This window comes from Alosa sapidissima, chromosome 10 (genome assembly GCF_018492685.1).
Source record: "Alosa sapidissima isolate fAloSap1 chromosome 10, fAloSap1.pri, whole genome shotgun sequence".
Lineage (NCBI taxonomy): Eukaryota > Metazoa > Chordata > Actinopteri > Clupeiformes > Clupeidae > Alosa > Alosa sapidissima.
The window spans coordinates 11,340,683-11,362,354 of record NC_055966.1 but is presented as its reverse complement, the minus strand read 5'-3'; the positions used below and the strand labels follow the sequence as shown (position 1 = coordinate 11,362,354).

General features: G+C 42.6%; 2 protein-coding genes across 2 annotated transcripts; one reads left to right on the top strand and one right to left on the bottom strand.

Moving 5' to 3' along the window:
- The first annotated feature begins 410 nt into the window (after positions 1-410).
- On the top strand, positions 411-10,832 carry sri (sorcin). The gene is made up of 8 exons (XM_042108456.1): positions 411-526; positions 7,820-7,912; positions 8,107-8,176; positions 8,482-8,525; positions 9,080-9,227; positions 9,998-10,111; positions 10,316-10,374; positions 10,472-10,832. Exons 1-8 carry the CDS (start codon positions 497-499, stop codon positions 10,496-10,498), a joined length of 585 nt encoding a protein of 194 aa, XP_041964390.1. The 5' UTR covers positions 411-496; the 3' UTR covers positions 10,499-10,832.
- Positions 10,833-11,944: 1,112 nt separating this feature from the next.
- Positions 11,945-21,287, bottom strand: LOC121721444 (trichohyalin-like). Its single transcript, XM_042108372.1, has 7 exons — positions 21,214-21,287; positions 20,701-20,891; positions 19,643-20,570; positions 16,322-19,438; positions 12,496-12,520; positions 12,141-12,362; positions 11,945-12,024 (listed from the first exon to the last, which is right to left on the bottom strand). Exons 2-6 carry the CDS (start codon positions 20,880-20,882, stop codon positions 12,145-12,147), a joined length of 4,470 nt encoding a protein of 1,489 aa, XP_041964306.1. The 5' UTR covers positions 20,883-20,891; positions 21,214-21,287; the 3' UTR covers positions 11,945-12,024; positions 12,141-12,144.
- Positions 21,288-21,672: the final 385 nt, after the last annotated feature.

Here is a 21,672-nt window from a genome sequence, read left to right as displayed (position 1 = left end):
ATGTAGGCCTACCATGTATTCAGTGACGAAGACCTCAGTCGAAACGTTGTTAATAAACCACTGGGAGTTTAGGAGTGTGCGGGTATCTTTTTATTTTTCAAATGTCGGCTAAGCTTTATACCCAGCACCTGTTTACATTTTGTAGATGTGCGTGCACTCCACTCATTGAGCATGTATTCAGTTTTCATAATAGGCAAAAAACAAGGACTTGATTCTAAAGCCAAGCTATCGGGAAAATTATTCAACTTTGGTCTGTGACAGTGGAAGTCTATGAGTGATTAAAGGAAAGGATTCACCTCACCTTGTGTACAAATTATAAAAACGTCAAAACATCGAAGGACGTAGCCTAGTAACGCAATCTTCATAGCCTACCGGTGTGTGCGTCTTTAACCAGGAGACACGCCCATAGGAGGGACAATAGGTGTTAAGTAGGAAGGGCGTCAGTCATAGATCAGTTGTGTTGGTAGGCTACATACTTCAACAGGAATTTTCAACTATGAGCTACCCAGGAGGACATCCCGGAGGGGTATGTATAAAACATATTTTTCCGACGGTTAACCACTTTTAGATTACACATTGCTTTGTCATATTTTAAGGAGCAGCATAGGCAGCATAGGCCTACCCTAGGCTGTTGTCAACAGAAAACATTGAATGGGCAAACGAAATGAAACGCGCTAATGTTCATACTTAGTATTTCCTGAACCGAGGCCCATTTTGCACTAACCTTCATTTGCACTACCTTCATTCACAAAGTAATTTCTTGTAGTAGGATTATGCAGAAAACTAGACATACACAGCTCTTTTACACACGATAGCCAAGTCCTACTACACATTTAATTAGATCGGCGTGTGTTGGGATGGGCACGCACGCACGTAGGTCTCAAATTGCGTAAATGACTGACGCCGTTTTTTTCCCCTCATTAGTCTCATCGTCTCTAGGCTAATTGAGCGAAATTACTGCCCTCACTGTTGCGTTGGCTTTACACATAATAGGCCTAGTCTAGGCTACTGCACTTTTTCATGTCCAAAACTAAACAGATTTGATATAAAGGCATAAATAGGCTATTTTGTGAAAAATAACATCGTAGCCTAATGTGATTGTGGTGTTTCAGGCTATATTTCTTGCTCAGTTTTCCCCTTGGTGTTTAAGCTTACATTCCGTTTCCATAATTACAATGTTATGCTTTGGACAGGATTCAGGCATAGTTTAGTACTGCACAGTTTTACTGGTAAACTGGTTAACCTCTCATTGAACTGTTAGGCCTAGTAATAATCTAATGCTGATTTCTAGAAAACTCAGAAGTCATAGATGGGGTGGTCTCCCAATTTCATTCCAGACAGATTTAGGGCTCTATTTTGATGATCAGAAACTTATTTTTATTGCAACGCGCTGCTTATTCTTATCTTGCATTCAGTCAGTGGCGAATTTTGCGCCATGCTCTTCACTTTTAGTAAGCTTTGCGCCCAGGGGTGTGGCAGAAGGTGTGGTCAGACGCATGATCCAAAAATCGCTATCTCACACCCTCTAAAAAGCATTACACCACTGACCAAGAAAAACCTGGGGCCGGTTTCCCGTTAACGTTCACTCTTAGCGAGCTACGAAGACTCCAGAGGTAAACCTTTTATAGTCGTGGTTCCCAAACTGTCCCTTAGGAGTCTTCTTATGAAAAGCTCCTTATGTCCAACGTACAAGGCACTGTCCACCCTGAAGGTGCTGAATTGGTTGACATCGATTGGCCAGAAAATTGATTTTTCACTTCACGGGCAGGCATGACACCAGCTATAACCCCCTAACACCTTTACCTGTTACGCCATCCTTCATCACTCCATATGAAGAACTTATTTGAATAATAGTATTTCATTATTTTTTAATAACAGCTGATTGACCAGCAGCCTCATTTAATTCAGTATTTTGTGCCATTGGTTAGCATTAAGCATATAAGCACCCCCCCCCCCCCTAAACATAGTAGAAGATGGTGTGGGAAAAAGCAAGAAATAAGAGAATAAAGCTTTTAATTATTTTCAAATGCGTGCACATTTTATTATTTGTGTGAAAACATTTCCAGAAACTATTTTCTTAATTAGCCTACTTACATAAAATCATTGGCGAATCAAAACAGTAATATTGTACAATATGAGTTGCATGTGCAACAGAGATGTCAAAAATTGCTGTAGGCTACAGTGGCAGCGACTAGCGTCGAGAGCTGAAACATTGCTACAACAAGGTGCAGCTAAGAGAGTTCTAAGAGTGCTCCAGAGTCCTAGCCTAGTAATCTAGACGTGCCCCTAGCGGCAGCAGCAAATTACATTTGCTGCCAGGGCTAGTCTAGCAACTCTTCATTGGCTTGTGAGCTCCAGAAATCGAAACTCAATCAGGCCAATGTATAGAGTCGTTAGATGGGCTTAACATAATGATTGATGGCAGAGTTGCAACAGTTTGGCTTGAATTCCCTGCCACTTGAAAACAAATAAGATGGATGTTGCTGTTGGCGAACAGTGTGACACGAGTTAAGCTTTTATTAAGTTGGCAAACGTTTGAACCAGCCAACTAGCTCCGCTGGTGGGAAACACATGGGACTCATAGCGCTGCCGCTGTCCTATTGCGTGCAGAGGGAATTTGAAAGACAACTGATTATCCCGCCCCTTGGACTGAGCACTGCGAACAGTGAGTGCCCAGACCCTACATTTTAATGTGGGTCTGGCTCGTCAGGCTAGGCTACCAGAGTCCAGACCGCTCTTACCAATGAACGACGTACGAAAGACATTCGTAGCAAAGTACCTTTTGGGAAATGTGTGAAATGTTAAGGTAGAGATTACGAACTACATAGCGTTAAGAAGGCTTCGGGAAGGGGGTGCTGTGGTGCAGCAGGCTACAGCGCCCGTACCATGTACGGGTCCGAACGCCCACGGGGAGCCAGGTTCGAATCCGACCTGCGATCATTTCCTGATTCCCACCCCATCTCTCTCTCCCACTTACTTCCTGTCACTCTTCACTGTCCTATCCAAATAAAGGCAAAAAGCCCAAAAAATCAACTTTAAAAAAAAAAAAAGAAGGCTTTGGGAAACCAGCCCCTGGTCTATAGCGAAAGGCGCATGTAAAGCACACTGTTACGTAAGCAGCCCTTAGCAAGCAGTCCCAAACAACTTCTCTGCAGGATAAATAGCCTTAGGATATTTTTTTCAGTCATTCAAACATTACTGTATTGGGGTAAGGGTTGCTTTTTTCAGGCTTGTAACCCCTTGTCAATCAATAGTGAAAGTAAATAACTGTGTAGAACTGTTTTGCCTATGAGACCACAGTGATGATAGTGTCACTTTGCCTTTTGTGTTAAAAAAAAGCAAGTGCAGAATGCACGTAGACACAAACAGATTTCAGTAAAGCAAGGTTTAGTGGAATCCCTGTGTTCTATACACGGTCTTGCATGCAAACAGATTCCCTCAAATGCGCCGCTGACTGGCAAAATACAGATGCACTGTTTGAAGTTGCGCTGCTTGCTGTTAAAGGGAATGACAGATGTCACTCTCATTGCTTGAAAGGATGTTATGCCAAAAATACACCTATGACTGATTAAAGAAGCCCTATGCAACAATTTTAGCAAAAATTACCATAATTATGCAGGTTGAGAGTCGTTCTGATGGTACTACAACACTTTCTGAGTTGTTTGGTGGGTGCTTCGTCTCCCCCTATTGCTTCTCCGCCGAAAAACCGAATATGCAACTTTCTGAACCCAGACCGGGTAAATCTGGATGTGACTCAGCTGAAGTATCCAATCACGCCATTGATTGTAGTTTCTAAGAAGACTGCAAAACGGAAGCACAATAAATGATTGTCCACTCTGAGATAAGTGCAATCAGCAACCCCAGTTATGCAACAGTGTCGCTGACCTTTGCATTCTAAGCATCTTATTGTGCATTGCACCTGAAGCACAGAATGGAAAGCTTGCTTGGGCACATTCATTCTCTGGACAGTCCCATAAGTGGTTGGTGTTTGTATTGGCCACCATCAGTGTTGTAGCATACTGTGGGTCCTATTTTCCTGACGTAAAAACCTGGCGCAAAGCGGATTATTATTCCGACGTTTATTTATTTATCTTACTGTCTGAGTTTTCGCCATGCCCTGTACTGTTATTAAGCTTTGCGCCCAGGGTTGTAGCAGAAGGTGTGTTCTGGCGCATGATCCAAAATTGTATGCACCAGTAACCATCAAAATACTGATGCGCTGTTTGAAGTCGCGCTGCTTGCTGTTAAAGGGTATGGCAGATGCCACTCTCATTGGTTTAAAGGATGTTACGCCCAAAACACACCCATGACTGATTAAGAAACATAAGACCTACCTTTTAAAAAAAAAAAATCTGGTTCTAAAAATATTTATCAATCCTTTCAAGTGCATAATTACTGCGATTCTGCTAGTCGCAGTATACATCCCGCCTACCAACAACAACAGCGATAAGAACGCGGCTCTTAGTGAACTGTACCAGGCTGTCAGTGAACAACAGACGGCACACCCAGACGGTTTCACCATCTTCACTGGAGATTTTAACCATGCTGATCTTAAAACTGTACTTCCAAAGCTACACCAGCATGTTGATTTTCCAACAAGAGGAGATAACATCCTGGACCTGGTCTACACTACACACAAAGGAGCATACAAAGCCACCCCCCTCCCCCACATTGGACTTTCAGACCATATCACTGTTATGCTAATGCCCGCATACAGACAAAGGGTAAAAGCGAACAAACCGGTTCGTAAACAGGTAAAAGTGTGGCCTGAGGGAGCCTCCGATGCTCTTCAAGACTGCTTTGACACAACAGACTGGGAAATGTTTAAGCAGGCAGCCACTTACAACAACCGGACAGACATAGAGGAGTATACAGACACTGTAACCTCTTACATCACCAAGTGCATCGATGATGTGACCCACACAAAAGACATCATCACTCGGGCTAACTGGAAGCCATGGCTGACAGGGGATGTCCTCAGGCTGCTGAGGGCCAGAGACAAAGCCTACAGAGCTGGGGATGAATCTGGCATGAGAACAGCGAGAGCCAACCTGTCCCGTGGCATCAAGGAAGCAAAAAAGGAATACACTCACAAGATAACCACCCACTTCAAAGACAGCAGGAACGCACAAAGCCTATGGCAGGGCATTCAGGCCCTCACGGACTACAAGCCCGCGCCACAGAGCTGTGAGGGCAACATCCCTCTGCTCAACAACCTGAACCACTTCTTTGCTCGCTTTGAAGCACAAAACAGCACCTGCCCACAGAAGACCCATCCCCCTCTACATGAGCAGCCCCTGTGCCTCTCTGCCGACAGCGTGAAGAGGACACTTGCTGCTATCAACACCCGTAAGGCAACAGGTCCAGACAACATCCCAGGTCGTGCGCTGAAGGACTGCGCAGGGGAGCTTAAGGATGTCTTCACAGACATCTTTAACACTTCCCTGAAGCAAGCCATCGTCCCATCATGTTTCAAAGCTGCCACCATCATACCTGTGCCGAAGAAAACTGCTCCATCCTGCTTCAATGACTACCGCCCTGTGGCACTGACACCCATCATCATGAAGTGCTTTGAGCGGCTTGTCATGTCACATATCAAATCCATTCTCCCCCCCACCCTGGACCCCTTCCAATTTGCATACCGAGCCAAGCGGTCTACAGAGGATGCAATCTGCTCTGCCCTCCACCCAGCCCTCACCCACCTGGAAAAAAGAGACTCATATGTGAGATTGCTGTTTATAGACTTCAGTTCTGCATTCAACACCATAATACCACAACAACTCATCTGCAAACTTGACAAACTGGGACTCAGTACCTACCTCTGCAACTGGCTACTGGACTTCCTCTGTCAGAGGCCTCAAGTAGTACGTGTTGGCAACAATACCTCAAGCAGCATCACACTGAGCACAGGGGCCCCCCAAGGCTGCGTGCTCAGTCCGCTGCTCTTCACCCTGCTGACGCATGACTGCACTGCAACCTACAGCAACAATCACATAGTGAAATTTGCTGACGACACAACTCTGGTAGGTCTCATCACCAAGGGCGACGAGACTCAATACAGGTTGGAGGTCGACCATCTGACCACGTGGTGCAGGGACAACAACCTCCTGCTGAACGTCAGCAAGACCAAAGAGATTGTTGTTGACTTCCGGAGAGGTCACACCCAACACCTGCCACTGACCATCGACGGTGCTGTGGTGGAGAGAGCGAGCAGCACCAAATTCCTGGGGGTGCACATCAGCGAAGACCTCTCCTGGACCACCAACACTGCATCACTGGCGAAGAGAGCTCAGCGCCGCCTGTACTTCCTGCGGAAACTCAGGCGAGCAAGTGCTCCACCAGCCATCATGACCACATTCTACCGAGGCACCATTGAGAGCATCCTCCTACATAACATCCTGGACATTGGACCCACAATGGCCGCCTGCACTACTCCACTTGCACACTTGTACACTTTACAACTTGTTGTTGTCCTGAAAACACAACACTTCTGCTGCTCTTACATAACTTGCACCACTATGCCACTTTCTTTCTTACTTAGGTCAAACAGAACTACCCAAGCCTTTTATTGGCCTGACTTTGCACTAGTATTTTATTGACTGTCTATGCACAATTTCAACCAAATTTTGCTGCTCTTATTTTTTCATTATTATATGTGCCCTCTTATTTACTTATTTACTTACTTTTTTGTTTACTTGAATGTTATGTTTGTCTGTGGACTTAAATTGGTAAAATATGTCTTGTCTTCACCGTGGGATAGTGAGAAACGTAATTTCGATCTCTTTGTATGTCTGGAACATGTGAAGAAATTGACAATAAAGCTGACTTTGACTTTGACTTTGATAAAACATGATCTCAACTCTGTACATGTGCTTGGGTGTTGATTGGAGCCCAACCGATATGGGATTTTAATAACCAATACCGATTTCGATATTTAAGGATTTCAAAAACCGATAAACGATAAATCCGCTGATATTCATTTTTAACAAACACAATGTAAAAATGTAGGCTACTCTAATATTTAGCATATTGTAAAATTCTGATCAAGGTTAAACGTGTTTAAATAGGCCTAACTACTGGCATCTGGTATTCAAATGAAAAACTCTATTATTATAATAGTCAGGTCTTTGTTCTTATCTGTGATACACCATTGACACGATAACTTTCACGGTACGGTATGTACTTTAGCCTATGCTTTATGAAGTGTTTTTGTTTGTTTGTTTTTTTACACACGATTAACAGCATTAAACAGTGCAATAGTAACAGGTTACAACAGCATTAAACAGTGCAATATATGTTGCATGACTGGAAAGGAAAATTGCATAATGTAAGAACATCCATACTCTCATATGACTTCAGGCTTGAACACATTGCCTGCGTTGCAACTGTGGAACGGCTCCGTCGTGTGTTTATTTTCAATTCGGTACCCATGTTAACAGGTTACAACCGTGTTTATGTTTCACAAATACACAGACAATCAAGTTAGCCTCCACCACTCAACCAATGTTGATGCATGATCCATTATTTTACTGTTTGGCGTCATGTTAAGCTGGAAAGAGAATACTGGAACTGTAGATGATGGATCAGTATTAAGCTGGAAAGTGAATACTGGAACTGTAGATGATGGATCAGTATTAAGCTGGAAAGAGAATACTGGAACTGTAGATGATGGATCAGGATTTGGCTGGCTGTCCTTTACTTCATTTATAAACTGCAATACTGATATTGGCCGGTAATATTGGCACACTGATTTATCGGTCAGGCTCTAGTGTTGATGTGTGCATTGATCCTGATGAAGTTGATTTCCTCTGTGTGTCAGTACGGAGGCGCTCCTGGAGCCCCAGGCTATGGAGGCTTTCCCGGCCAGCAGCAAGACCCTCTCTATGGATACTTCACTGGTGTTGCCGGCCAGGTAAGTTGAAGGTCTGTGTGCTTCTGTGTTTTTTTCCTGTTTAGTTGCCAGTGTAGTTTGGAGTTGATGAGGTGTGGACTTTGAGTTTCACCTCTGATTAGAATGCTTATTATCATTTTCCCTTTGTTGTTGCTTAGATGTTGTGTTTGCATTTGTTACTGTATGCATTGAGATGTGTATCTTTGGTCACATAGGATGGCCAGATATCAGCAGAGGAGCTTCAACAATGTCTAACCCAGGCCAATTTCTCTGGGGGATATAAACGTAAGTGTTTACGTCGTCTTCTTTTATGACAGAAAGAACAGATTTGATTTGTACAGAAACAGTTGAACAGTTTAGCTGAATCAGACCAAGGTTTAAGAAACCTAATGATTCTGTGAAAATGTGAAATAATTTTCTCTGTTTACAAGTCAAAGAAGGACTATTTAGTAAATTAATGGATTTTTAGAACAACTATCTTGCTTTGATTGTCAGCAGTAATGTGAACCTTTCCTAAGATGTATGTTTGTATTATCATGATGTATTATCATGATTATCATGATGCTTACTATTGTTCGTCTGACTTCCAGCTTTTAACCTGGAAACATGTCGACTGATGATCAGCATGCTGGACGTATCTTTTGTAGCACCTCCACACAAACACAAGAGAGTGCACAGACCACATGAAAACAGTGCACCTCCACACAAACACAAGAGTGTGCACAGACCACATGAAAACAGTGCTGGTCATTGTCTTCCACTCACGCCATGTTTAACACTAGAAATGCTGTGCTGTTTTTAAAAAAAATGACTTTCTTAAAAAAGGAAAATAGTTCTGCTGGTGACATTTTGAGTTTAAAATGCCTTGGTATTTGTAGTAGTTTTGAAATTCTTGGCAGTTCTAGTTTTAACTAATACACGTCAACCACCATCGCTGCTGCCAATCAGCAGTGTCGGGACTGCTCAGAGTTTCCTACTCCTGGGAAAGGACTTATTTTGCACTCGTGAAAGTGATCGCACAGTCCTGGGTCAGCAGGGTGTGATGCTGGCACTGTCAATTTCCTTGGTTCCCACTTCTGCATGCACAGAAACTGTTTAGATGCCCTTACTTCTACTTGTCCAAATGTCCAAAAAGTGAAAGATAATTCTCAGTCTGTGAGTATGCTCCTTAACAGCGCTTTGCTTTAGAGAGACATGTCCTGCACCATGGGCTTCAACGAGTTCAAAGAGCTGTGGATGGTTCTCAACGGATGGAAGCAGCACTTTACGTCCATCGACAGAGACCAAAGTGGGACGGTGGATTCTCAGGAGATGAATCAGGCGGTCACCTCTATGGGTATGGGCCACCTCCACCTGTTTGGCTAGATAACATGTTATGGTAATGGTATGGCTCTGGTGTTTGGCTAGATAACATGTTATGGTAATGGTATGGCTCTGGTGTTTGGCTAGATAACATGTTCTGGTAATGGGATGGCTCTGGTGTTTGGCTAGATAACATGTTATGGTAATGGGATGGCTCTGGGGGGTATTCCAAGTACGTGGTTTACTGACAAACCTGGGTTAGTTAACTCAGAGTAGGTGGTAAACCTCCTAATAGAAGAGCTGTATGGCTTCATTCTCCTAACAAAACAATACCATAGGGCTCTTGTTGTAGGAGGTTTACCACTTACTCTGACTTAACTTACCCAGGTTTATCACTAAACCACGTACTTGGAATACCCTCCTGGTGTTTGGCAGATGCTTTTGTCCAACAGTGTATGAACATCTAAAAATAATAGCATAGTTTCAAATAAAGTTGAAAAGGCCTACATTAAGCATAATAGTAATAATAACAACAATATCAATAAACAATGTTTTTTATGAGTTTTATTTGAGTTTTTATATTAACAAAAAACATAAACATACAAACCATAATTCTGTAACGTAATTAAATTATGTTCTGTGATGCTGAGGTTCACTATAGAGGACAGATCTATAATATGTGGAGGTTATTTTAAACCATATATTGAATGTTTTATACCATATGGTGTATGTTTTATGTCACATGGATGGCTCTGGTAGACGCCGGTGTTGTTTGTTGACACCAGTGTTGGTTGTTGTGTCTAGGCTACAGACTGAGCCCTCAAGCTATGAACAGCATTGTAAAGCGTTACAGCTCACATGGGAAGATCACCTTTGATGATTATGTGGCGTGCTGTGTGAGACTCCGATCCCTGACAGGTGAATATGACCTATGCTTTAATTATTCTGTGATGAATTGGCTTACTGCATAATCTGAAATGGCTTAGGCCTACTGTAGCACTTTTAGTAATGTTTCACAATAGCTGGTAAAATACCCATGAAAGCCCACATTGATATTTAAAGGTACACAAAAAATGCCTGAGCCTGCGTAGTGTACCGTTAACCAATCTGCGTTTCACATAGATCTGTTCCGGAGGAGGGACCAGGCTGGTCAAGGGGCGGCTACATTTCAATATGATGACGTAAGATTCCATATCAACTCCAATTTATTATTTCTTTATTTGAAATGTGGGTAAGGACATAAACTGTAAGTGTTGTTTTCTTTTTCTTTTTCTGCAGTTCATCCAGTGCACCATGACTTGCTGAAGAGGCTAAGCATAGGACATTTCGTGGCATTCCGTGGTTACGGCATGCTATAATACCGCTGACCAATATACTAGGAATATTAATCATTTATGGTAAAGCAAGGTGCCTGCTAAATGAATGAAGTGTTTTTTATGTTTTTTAACCTTTCCATTAACACAAATTACTTTTGTAAACAACTCAGTTTTTTATGTCTTCCATCACTGTGTCTAACTGGATTTCATGCTGCAGTGCAGTGAATGGCCACTCTGACATGCCTTCAACAATGAATCTAACCCAAAGCATATGGAGAACGTATGAAAAAAGTGTATGAAGTATAATAAATATGTTCTAAATACAATTCTGTTTGCCTAATCCATACGCACTCCACTTTGTGGACTTGTTTGGGTCTACAGTGGCTTTTGTAGCCATTCACAGTATCTCAGTGTATTTAGAGAAACCAAGAAAATCTGCACTCAACATTTGTTGCCAAAGAAACTAGTCGGGTATGATACAACTGATAACGTTTTGTAATTTGGAGGCTATGTGAAGTTTCTTTCATGGGCTATTTACATTGTTCATTTTAAGTCGGATTATGCTCAAAGTAGTGTATTCTGTGAAACGGTGTATATTATTTAGGATATTAGATGACATAACTGTAGTGATTCATTTCTAGCCACTTTACAGACTTCTATTCAGAAAGTCAAATCGCAAAAGAAAGAGGCTGGCTGTAATGTGAGATGTGAAATGGTGTAATATTTAACCCCCCATTTACAGGCTTAATTCAACTTATTCACGCAGCAGCCATTGTGTAAACCAAAAGGAGGCTATGAGGTACAATGACTATGAGCCCTATTTTGACCATCAGAAATGCAGCGCATAGCGTATTCTTATCATGACGTAAAGTTTATTCTTATCTTACACTCAAATTTTTCGCAATGCCCTTCTCTTTTGTTACACATTACACAAAAAAGCATTACGCCGCTGACCAAGAAAAACCTGGTCTATAGCGAAAAGCAATATAATAATGAATTATGAGTTCTTTTAAACTCTTTCATTGTCTCTATTTAGTTCATCCTGAGTTCTGTACTGTGAACTTTCATAATTGCCATGGAATAGAGATCTACCGGTAGTTTTGTAGTTAATGATCAACAATTCAGCTTTACTCATTGGATCAGATCTTTGGAGTAAAGTAGACAGATTTTTCTTTTTTGCTTTTTCCTGTAATTGCTATGGCAACAGTAGGAGGAATTAATTGCGTACATAATATTGAAGCATCAGTTCCATACAGTCACCAGTAGGTGGTAGCAGTAGATAGCGAAAGAGTCCACATGTTGCTGTGGAAAACAACTAAATATCTCATTGTTGGATTAAAGAAAAACTCACCACACTGATGTTGTAATAATGTTTATTCAATAACAATACAACAATAACAATGTAATAATTGAAAGAAAAATATAATAGTAATGATGGTTGTTAAAAAATATAAATTAAATAAAGTAAAATGAAATAAAATCCTGTCTGAAGTTGAGCCTTGGTCTTTCTGCTCACTGAAATATGAAAAAGGCTAATTTTAGTATACAAGCACACCAACTGGCATGACCATGAAATAAACATCTCAAAAAACAAAACAAACCAACAAAAAAACACATCACTGAATACAGACCTGACTAGTAGTTTGCTAAATAACGGAGATGCTCTTCTATATCCTTTAATTTCTGCTGATTTTCTTGCTTTTTAGCCCTCGCCTTCTCCTTGTTCTTAGCGATCTTAGCCTCCCAATTTCGCCAGGAGGCCTCAATTCGTTGTCGTGTGGCCTCTTTCTTTAACAGCTCCTCTCTTTTCTGCAGCTCTCTCTCTGCTCGAGAAATTGGGCAATCAAAATACCCTAAACAAACAAAACAATGTATCTGGTTAGTTACACAAAAGACAAACTTCATTCTAGAGATATTAGATTTTTTGGGAAACTGGTTAATCTGGTATGCATGAGTGAAATAACATGAACATGTTGAATATCTTACATGGGTGGTAATCTTGGTCTCCTTCCTTCCGTACACGTGGGCACGAACGACATCAGAGATAAGCAGTCAGTAGCACTGCAGGAAAACTACAAAACTCTCATCACCACTCTGATGGGCACAGAAAAACGCTTTGTCATCTCTGGGCCTCTCCCTACCTACAGAAAAGGTGCTGAGAGATGGTCCAGACTGTTCGATCTCCACACCTGGCTCAAACGCTACTGCGCTTCCCTAAGCATCCCCTATGTCAACAACTGGGGCTTGTTCTGGGAGAGGCCCAGTATGCTGAAGCGTGATGGTCTCCACCCAAACCAACATGGAGCCAGGCTACTCTCCGACAACATAGCGTCCACACTGAGACATTGACATTCTGTAGAAAATATTACAGATTCACGCCCCCCAGGTATTGATTCGAATGGCATTATACATGTGGATGAGTCTGAGAATGTTTTCTGCAGGGTAACATACAATACTACTACCATAGATCAAGCTGTGTCATGCAATAGCATGACTTATGCTTATAGTTCTATTCCAACGTTGATTTCTACCCAACGTATAGTAAAAAGAAAAGACAAATTTAAAACTAGAAACCTAACAAATATTCTTTCCATACCTCAGCATATTCCTCAAAAGCCAGAGGCATTTTCAGCTAACATGGGTTTACTAAATATAGGTGCACTTACTACCAAAACCTTTGCAATCAATGATTTTATTAGTGAAAAAAAATTGGATTTTCTGTTTCTTGTTGAAACCTGGCTGACTTCAGACAGCGAAGCTGTTCTTGTTGAGACTTGTCCCCCAAATTATAATTTCTTCCACTCAATTAGACAAGGCAAACGAGGTGGTGGAATTGCCTCCATTCTCTCAAACAAATATAGTTGCACACGAGTCAACTTTGGCGAATTCGCTTCCTTTGAGTATATTGCCCTCACTCTGAAGGCTGACCCAGCTGTACTTCTATTAACCTTATACCGCCCTCCTAAACTATGGACTGGCTTTCTCGACCAGTTTTCTGAACTTATGTCGCTCATCATCACTAGCTATGATCGGATAATTGTAAATGGCGACTTCAATATTCATGTCAATAAGACAACTGATGCTAAAGCCAGTAAGTTCCTTAATGTGTTGGACAGTTTAGAGCTAAAGCAGCATGTTACAGGACCCACCCACAACCTTGGCAACACCCTCGATCTAGTCATTTCCAGAGGGATAGAAGTCACAGACTTATCAGTAAATGATATAAATATGTCTGATCATCATTGTGTATCTTTTAATATTGTACTACATACTCCAAAAATTCATCCCGAAATTGCAATCAAATCGCGACTCTTGGACATTAGAGCAGAACAGCAGTTCATAGCTCTTATAGACTCCATAAATTTAGATATTTTACATCATCCCATTGATCAAATGGTAGAGGCTCTCAATCGTGAATTAGGCGCTCTGCTTGACAGAGTGGCACCCTTAAAGACTAAAAAAGGCCCTGTAGCAAACTGACACCTTGGATGAACGAAAATATCCATGATCTAAAAAGATCATGTAGGAAAGCTGAGAGAACATGGAGAAAAACTAAGTTACAGGTTCACCGTGCCATTCTAAAAGAAAAAATTGCAAATTATAATAGAGCTATTCGGAATGAGAGGAGGAACCACTTCTCTAAGGTAATTGCTGAAAACAGTGGAAACTCTAGGGTGTTGTTCTCTACCATTGATAGGCTATTGCATCAAACACCTTTTGATACACTCAGTCAGGCATCCTCTCTAAGATGCGAAGAATTTGCAGACTTCTTCAAAAACAAAGTCATTTCTATAAGGGAGGCTATTGGTAACACAAGTAATATGTTTGATAGTACACCCAAAAACAGCCCCCCAAAATTAAGGTCCTTTAGCACTATTACTCAATCTGAGCTTGGTAAAATTATAACTCAAACCGGCTCCTCAACATGTGTTTTAGATCCAATCCCTACTACATTCCTCAAAAAAGTATATGATGGCTTAGCTCCCTTTTTTCTCAAGGTAATAAATACCTCATTAGAAACAGGTATATTTCCAACTGCTTTTAAAACCGCTGTTGTGAAACCTTTACTTAAAAAGTCAAATCTTGACCATACCAATCTGAGCAACTACAGGCCTATATCAAATCTATCGTTTTTGAGCAAAGTACTTGAAAAAGTTGTTTGTAATCAGTTAAATACCTTCCTCAACGAAAACAGTATCCTTGAAAAATTCCAATCAGGTTTTAGATCAAATCACAGCACAGAAACGGCTCTAGTAAAAATAGTCAATGATCTCAGACTAGCTACCGACTCAAACAAAGTCTCAATCCTTATTCTTCTGGATTTGAGTGTGGCATTTGACACCATTGATCATAGCATCCTAATTCACCGCCTTGCGAAGTGGGTGGGTCTCTCTGATAATGCTCTAAACTGGTTTCAAACCTACATTACTGGCAGAGATTTTTATATCAGTCTAGGAGATCATGTATCTGAAAAACATGACTTGCCTTTTGGTGTGGCCCAGGGGAGCTGCCTTGGTCCCCTGCTATTTTCTCTATATATGCTTCCATTGGGAAACGTCATAAGTCAACATAATGTAAACTTCCACAGCTACGCAGATGATACCCAATTGTATCTTTCTGTTGAGCCAACTAACCCAGATGGCCTTTGCTCCCTCACTGCATGCCTAACCTCCATTAATCAGTGGATGAGCAAAAACTTTTTGAAACTAAATGATGACAAAACAGAGGTACTTCTGGTTGGACCAAAACTAAAGCGAGATATTATTCTTAGTAATCTGGGGAACTTGGCACACCAGGTCAAACCAAAAGTAACAAGCCTCGGTGTCATCTTAGATGCAGAGTTAAGTTTTAAGCCCCATATCAGTAAAGTTACTCAGACAGCCTATTTCCACTTGAGAAACATTGCCAAAGTGCGGCCCTTTTTAACTCAACAAGATGCAGAAAAACTAATTCACGCCTTTATCACTAGCAGGTTAGACTACTGCAATGCACTTTTCACTGGTCTTCCCAAAAAACATCTAAAGAAATTGGCACTCATACAGAACTCTGCGGCTAGACTTTTAACTAAGACTAAGAAGAGAGAACACATCACCCCTGTGTTGGCTGAACTGCACTGGCTCCCTATTTCCTATAGAATTGATTTTAAGGTTATGTTAATTACTTACAAAGCTCTGAATGGCATAGCACCTTCATATATCTCTGAGCTTTTAATATCTTATCAACCACAAAGGAAACTTAGATCATCCAATTCTAATCTTTTAATCGTACCCAAAGTGCTCCACAAACAAAGTGGAGAAGCTGCGTTTATCCATTATGCCCCCAAACTATGGAACACCCTGCCTCTGTACATCAAGCAGGCGAGTTCAGTAAATATTTTTAAAAAAGATCTGAAAACATACCTGTACAGGAAAGCTTTTAGTTAACTCATCTTATCCTGTAGACTACATTTTCAGATTATTCTACATCTGCTACTATTGGAGGGCGCAGCCAGCCAGAAGCAGATGGGCTCCCCCTATTAAGTCAGGTTCTGCTCAAGGTTTCTTCCTGGAATATGGGAGTTTTTCCTTGCCACAGTTGCCATATGGCGTGCTTGTGGGGGGTAAGAGGGTTAAGGCTGCCAGTCTTATGACGTCATTTTCTATATTTTTGATATGTTGCTGAGCATATCATAAACAGCAAAGAAAAGTGATTGATAATGACTGACTGACTACTATTGTGTTACATGCTTCAAATGTAAAGCACTTTGAGCTGCATTCTGTGTATGAAAGGTGCTATACAAATAAAGCTTTATTATTATTATTATTTATTATTCCTCCTCCTCTCTCACATGTGTCCGTTCAATTTTCTTCTGGTAGTAGTTTTTTACGCGTTTGTTCACCCACCCAAAAACCCTCCTCGGCACACTTTTGTCCTGTCTGGTCCCACTGTCTGCGTTTGCTGCGCTACTGAAGTCTGTGGCACCTGGAGTTCTGTCGTCCTCAGCTGAGGTCAGGAGAACGCTCCCAGACAGCTCCTCCAACTCGTCATCACTCACACCTGCCAGACTCGGGGGACTCCCGCTCAGGGCATGCACTTGCTCTTCTGAGCAAACCTGGGGCTCTTCGTGCTTCATTTTTCCCCTCCATTCTTTACCTCTGTCCATCTTTCTCTCTGGCTCTGTTGTCCTGGGCGTCTCCACCACAACCGTTCTTTTTTCTTCCATCTCAATTTCTCTCTCTTTTTCAATTTGTATCTGTTCTGTTGCTTTTTCCTGCTCTTCTCTCTTTTGTTCCTGCTGCTGAGCCGCCTCTCTTTCTGCCTCCAATGTTCTCTCAGACGGCATGATGTCCGTGCTGTTTCCATTAAGAGTATCATCAGAGTCCCTCTGCCGGAAAGGTGTTGAATCAGGCAGAGTCTCCACTGGGGCAGGTGTTTGGTCGACAGTGTTCTGTAAGGATGACTTAATGCGGCGTGGTGTTGGCCGGTGATTACCAGTAGCTTGGACCACTGGCTGATACAATCCTCTTGGACGTTTCCTTCTTGCAGCGTAATGGATTGCTACTTTGTCTGTACTGTTTTGGCATTCAGACCTTTGCATGCTAACCTCCACAGGTTTATCTTTTTTCTGGATTGGAGTTTTTGCTGCCATCTTTGGTTGGTCTAAATCCTGTTTTTCCACATCATTCTGTTTATATATTGCATTCTGCTTGTCTCTCTCAGTAAACCTTTGGCTTTCAATCTCTTTTCGCTTTTGAATTCCAGGCAGTTTTTCTTTCTCCGTTTGCCACTTTCTCTCTCGTTCTTTTTGGTTTTCAAGCTCTTTATCTCTCTCCATCTCCTTTTGCTGCCTTTGCTCCTGGTCCTTTTCCATTTCATCCTGTATTTCCTTCTGTTGTGCGTTCTCTCTCTTGTGCTGTTGTCCCTGCCTCTGCTCCTTCTGTTGTGCGTTCTCTCTCTTGTGCTGTTGTCCCTGCCTCTGCTCCTTCTGATGTGTGTTCTCTCTCTTGTGCTGTTGTCTCTGCCTCTGCTCTTTCTGTTGTGCGTTCTCTCTCTGTTGGTTTTCCTCCAACATCTCCTCGGTTTCCTTCACTGTAAGGTGTGCGTCACATAAAGTTAATAAGCTGTTGTTGTTGTTGTTGTCATTTTTGTTGTCCTGATTTTCTTCTCCTTCTCTCCTTCGTTCCTGGGTGAATAGTTCTTTATCCATAATTTGCTGCCCCTCTGCCAAACTCCCTCTCCTCCCTTTCACCACTCTCTGCTGCGTTCCACCCAGGCAGTCCATGCCCTCGTTTCCGCACTTCTTGACCTCTTTTCGGCCCTGTTTATTCAGCTCTGTCAGCTCCGTCAGGGTTTGCTCTGTGGCATCCATCGTTCTGGCCACAGGTCTTCCTCTTCGTCTGACCACAGCACATGTATTAGTTTCTGTCTGCTGCCCTTGAAGACCCTGTTTGTCCAGCTCCTGTCTACTGTCCTCCCTGCTTTGCTGATGCTTCCTCCTGATCTCACTCCATTTGTCCTCACTCTTCATTAGGTCCACACCTCCAAGCCAGTCATCTCCCAGTTCCTTGTGCTTCCGCTCTGTTTCTGCCTGTCCTTGTTTGAGCTTACACGTCACTGAGGTGTCCTGCAGAAAAGGCTGGTTGTTGTGCGGGGAGAGAACTTTGATTGTCTCTCCTTTCTGCCTCAGTTCTGCCAACCAGCCGATCCCTTCAGTAGTTGGTTTCCTCTGCTCTACTTTTGCTATTTTGTCTTCATTCTCAGTTCCTTTCTCTTTCACGTTTTGTTGTTTCTTTTCCACTTCTTGCTTGATTTCTCTCATCCGTTCTTTACCATCATGCATGTCTTTCTCCAGCTCTGGTTTCCTGTGTGTCTCCACTGCAGTTACTCTCTTTTCCTCCCTCTCTCTCTCTCTCTGTCTTTCCACTTTCATCCATTCTTCCTCTTTATCTTTCTGCTGCTTTTGTCGCAGCCTCAACAGCTCCTGGTCCTGCAGCTGAGCCGCCTCTCTCTGAGCTTCCAGTTTTCTCTCCATCTCTCTCTCCCTCTCCTCCCATTCCTTCTGTCTTTTCTTCTCCATCTCACTCCTTCTTGCCTCTTGTGTCTTTCTCTCCATTTCTCTCTCCATCTCAAAATGTTGTTCCATTTTCTTTAGCTCTTCCTCCATCTCTTGCTGTTTCTTCTGTTCTCTTTGTATCTCTTTTTCACCTTCATTTTGCATCCTCCTCTCTGCATTCTCTTCCTCTTCCTTCACAGGGCACTCTCTCCCTCTCTCCATCTCTGATCCCATGTCTTGGCATTCCACCTCCGCCTGCTTCAGCTCAGTCTGCATATCCAGCTGTCTGTCTTTTTCCATTTGTGTCTCTGTGTGTCTCAGTGCCTCCATTTTCTGTAAGGCCTCCTCTCTCCTCTGAGAGATCTCTCTGTCTTTTCCTATCAGACGGTCCATCTCCAGTAGCCTGGCCTCCCTGTCCTGCTGGCGCTTTCTCTCCATCTCTCTCTCTCTCTCCTTCAGGTGCTTCTTCAGTTCTTGTTCTTGCATCTCCAGCTGTCTTTCTTCTTCCACAGCTCTCTCTCTCTCCGTCTCCATCCTCTTCACTTTTTCTTCAAGTTCTTTCTCTTTCTCTTTCTCTAGGGTTCTCTCAGACCACTCTTTTTCCATGTCTTTCTTCTTTATCTCTGCCTTTTGGCGTTGCAGCCCCTCCAGTCGCCTGGACCATTCCTCCTCCAGCTCTCTCGCTCTTCTCTTCTCTATCTCCCTCATTCTCTCCATCTCTCTCCATCTCTCTTGGTCTCTCTGTCTCTCCATCTCTGTGACTTTCTCCAGTTGAGCCATTCTGCCGGTCTCTGCCACGGCCTCTCTGCTTTGTTCCATCTTGAGGTTGCTTATCTTGTATCTGCTTGTCTCACTGCTTCCTGGTATTACCTGCCGTCCAGTGCCTTCCAGACGCAACTGAAATAAACAAATGCCATGAGATTTAATACATCATCTCTGCAGTCATGTAACTTTTAGTTGTGAAAGGACAAGAAAAGATGGCATGCAACTCAGGCCACCAATGGCAGAGACATTGATTCATATGCCTCCTCTGTTCTGGACTGTATCCACTCCAACATCAACTCCATCAAATCTAATGGCCACTAATGTTAGTATTCTTACCTTATCTGCCTCATTCCTGGGTTTGGTCTCCTTGTCTTCCAGTTTCTTAATCTTTAAAAGTATAGAATCCAGCTGTTTTCGGAGCCTCCGGAATTGCTCAATCTCCTCCCTCCACAGCCAATTCACTGGACCTCCTGTGCTTCCATACTGGTGTGGCTTGCTGAGAGTCTCAGAGCTCCTCATGTCCAGCTGTTGCTGCTCCAGGTGGGGCCATCTGTCCTTCTCCCTCTGCCTCTGCTGCTGCCCTCTCTCATCCCCACTCATGTCCTCACTCTCCGTGCAGGTCCCTGTCTCCGACATGGCCTCCTTCTCCCGCAGCCTCTGGATCTTAAGATGAAGAGCGGCCTCCTGTTTTCGCAGCCTCTTCAGCTCCTTCACCTCCTCCTCGGTCAGTCTCCAGGTCTGCGAGGCGACTGTCTTGGCCCACTCCTGCCGCACCACCTCGGTCAGTCTTTGCAGCTTTCTTTGTTTCAGTTCGTCTAGTTTCCTCATCTTCTCATATTTCTTTACCACCTCTTGTATCTGCCTCCGGCCATCTTGGCTGATCAGGTCCATCTGTCTCTGCAGCTCCCTGCGTTTCTCCTCCTCCTCCATCCGTCGGAACTCATAGTACCTCTGATCCGCTTGCGCCCTGATCCTCTGCTCAGTCCTCCGCGAGGTGTAGCATCCACTCAGCATTCTCTGGGCAGCTCCCCAGCAGCCGGTGGGCTCTGCGTCACTGTCGGACAGGTGCTGCTGCTGCTGCTGCTGCTGCTGCTGCTGCTGCAGGTGAATATCCATCTTGACGGCCATCTTGTGCTGCGTGTTATTCATGTCGCGGTATTGCTTACTGTATGCATGTGTTGGCTCCATTGGTGTCTCAGAGTAGGCATGTGCACGGCTCCTGCCACCCTTTTTGCCTCGTCTAGAAACTCCTGAATTCTTTGTGCTGTTAATTGTCAAAAGAAATGATCATCATGAGTTTGAAATCCATCAAATTAAGCTAAACATTACATTTGCATGGCCATGAAATAGGGAATTCATGAAAGCAAGTGTTGTTGTCTCACAGGAGCTCATACCTGGAGGTAAAGGGATTACTGCCACTTCCTTCACTCTCACCCTCATGTTGTGCTGCACTGGTCAGGATTTGGTCGAAGGGTTTATCATCTGATCTCCCTTTTCTCCGAGATCGACGATGATGGGATTCGTCAGGAAGTCGGCCATGGACCGTCAGCAATGCTGACTGTATCCAATCAGCCATTTCCTGGCTCTGTGACAGCATTTAAGAATGGATTAAACATCAGTGTAAGTTAAGTTGCTATGGATTGCTAACAGGATGTGACTTTTTTAAATGACCAATTCATGCTCTTCAACAGGTCTATAGTCTGTGGGAATATCTGTAGAGGCATATAGAGATAATCATATAATAGGCCCTATTTATATAATCATATCATATAACAGAATATCATATTATGGCAGTATATCATCTTTTATAGACTACTAACATTTACTGATAAGAAACAAATACATGTTATATTCTCATATACAACACTCATTTCACATTTAAACAGTATAATACAACATCACCCTACCTGTCAAAGCACTTCAACCAGAAAAAAAGTTATTAGCTAGTCAACTCAGTAAGAGGTGTTGCTCGGTCCATCTATAAATCCAAATGAATGTTTCACTTTCATTGATTCATATAGGGTTCCCTTTCACCATGGTAACCCTCACTATTACGTTCAAAGATTCTTTGATGAACTGTCTGTTATGATTGATGTGTCACTGTCATTTGGAATCATAGCAATGTCGCGGGTTGATGCATGCCCTTTTATGGTTATGGTGGTATTTAGCGGAATCTTTCGTCCAAGAAGAACATTACAATAGTTAAAATGAACAGAAAAGGGATTTGTAAAAAGTTGGTAAGCCTACATATATCGAATTAGTAATAATAACAATAAAATCAATACAATATCAAATAATGTGACCCTGTTGTAAATTGAAGTTAGCCTATTAGGCCTAATCGGACTCTGTGTAGACGGGATGAATTA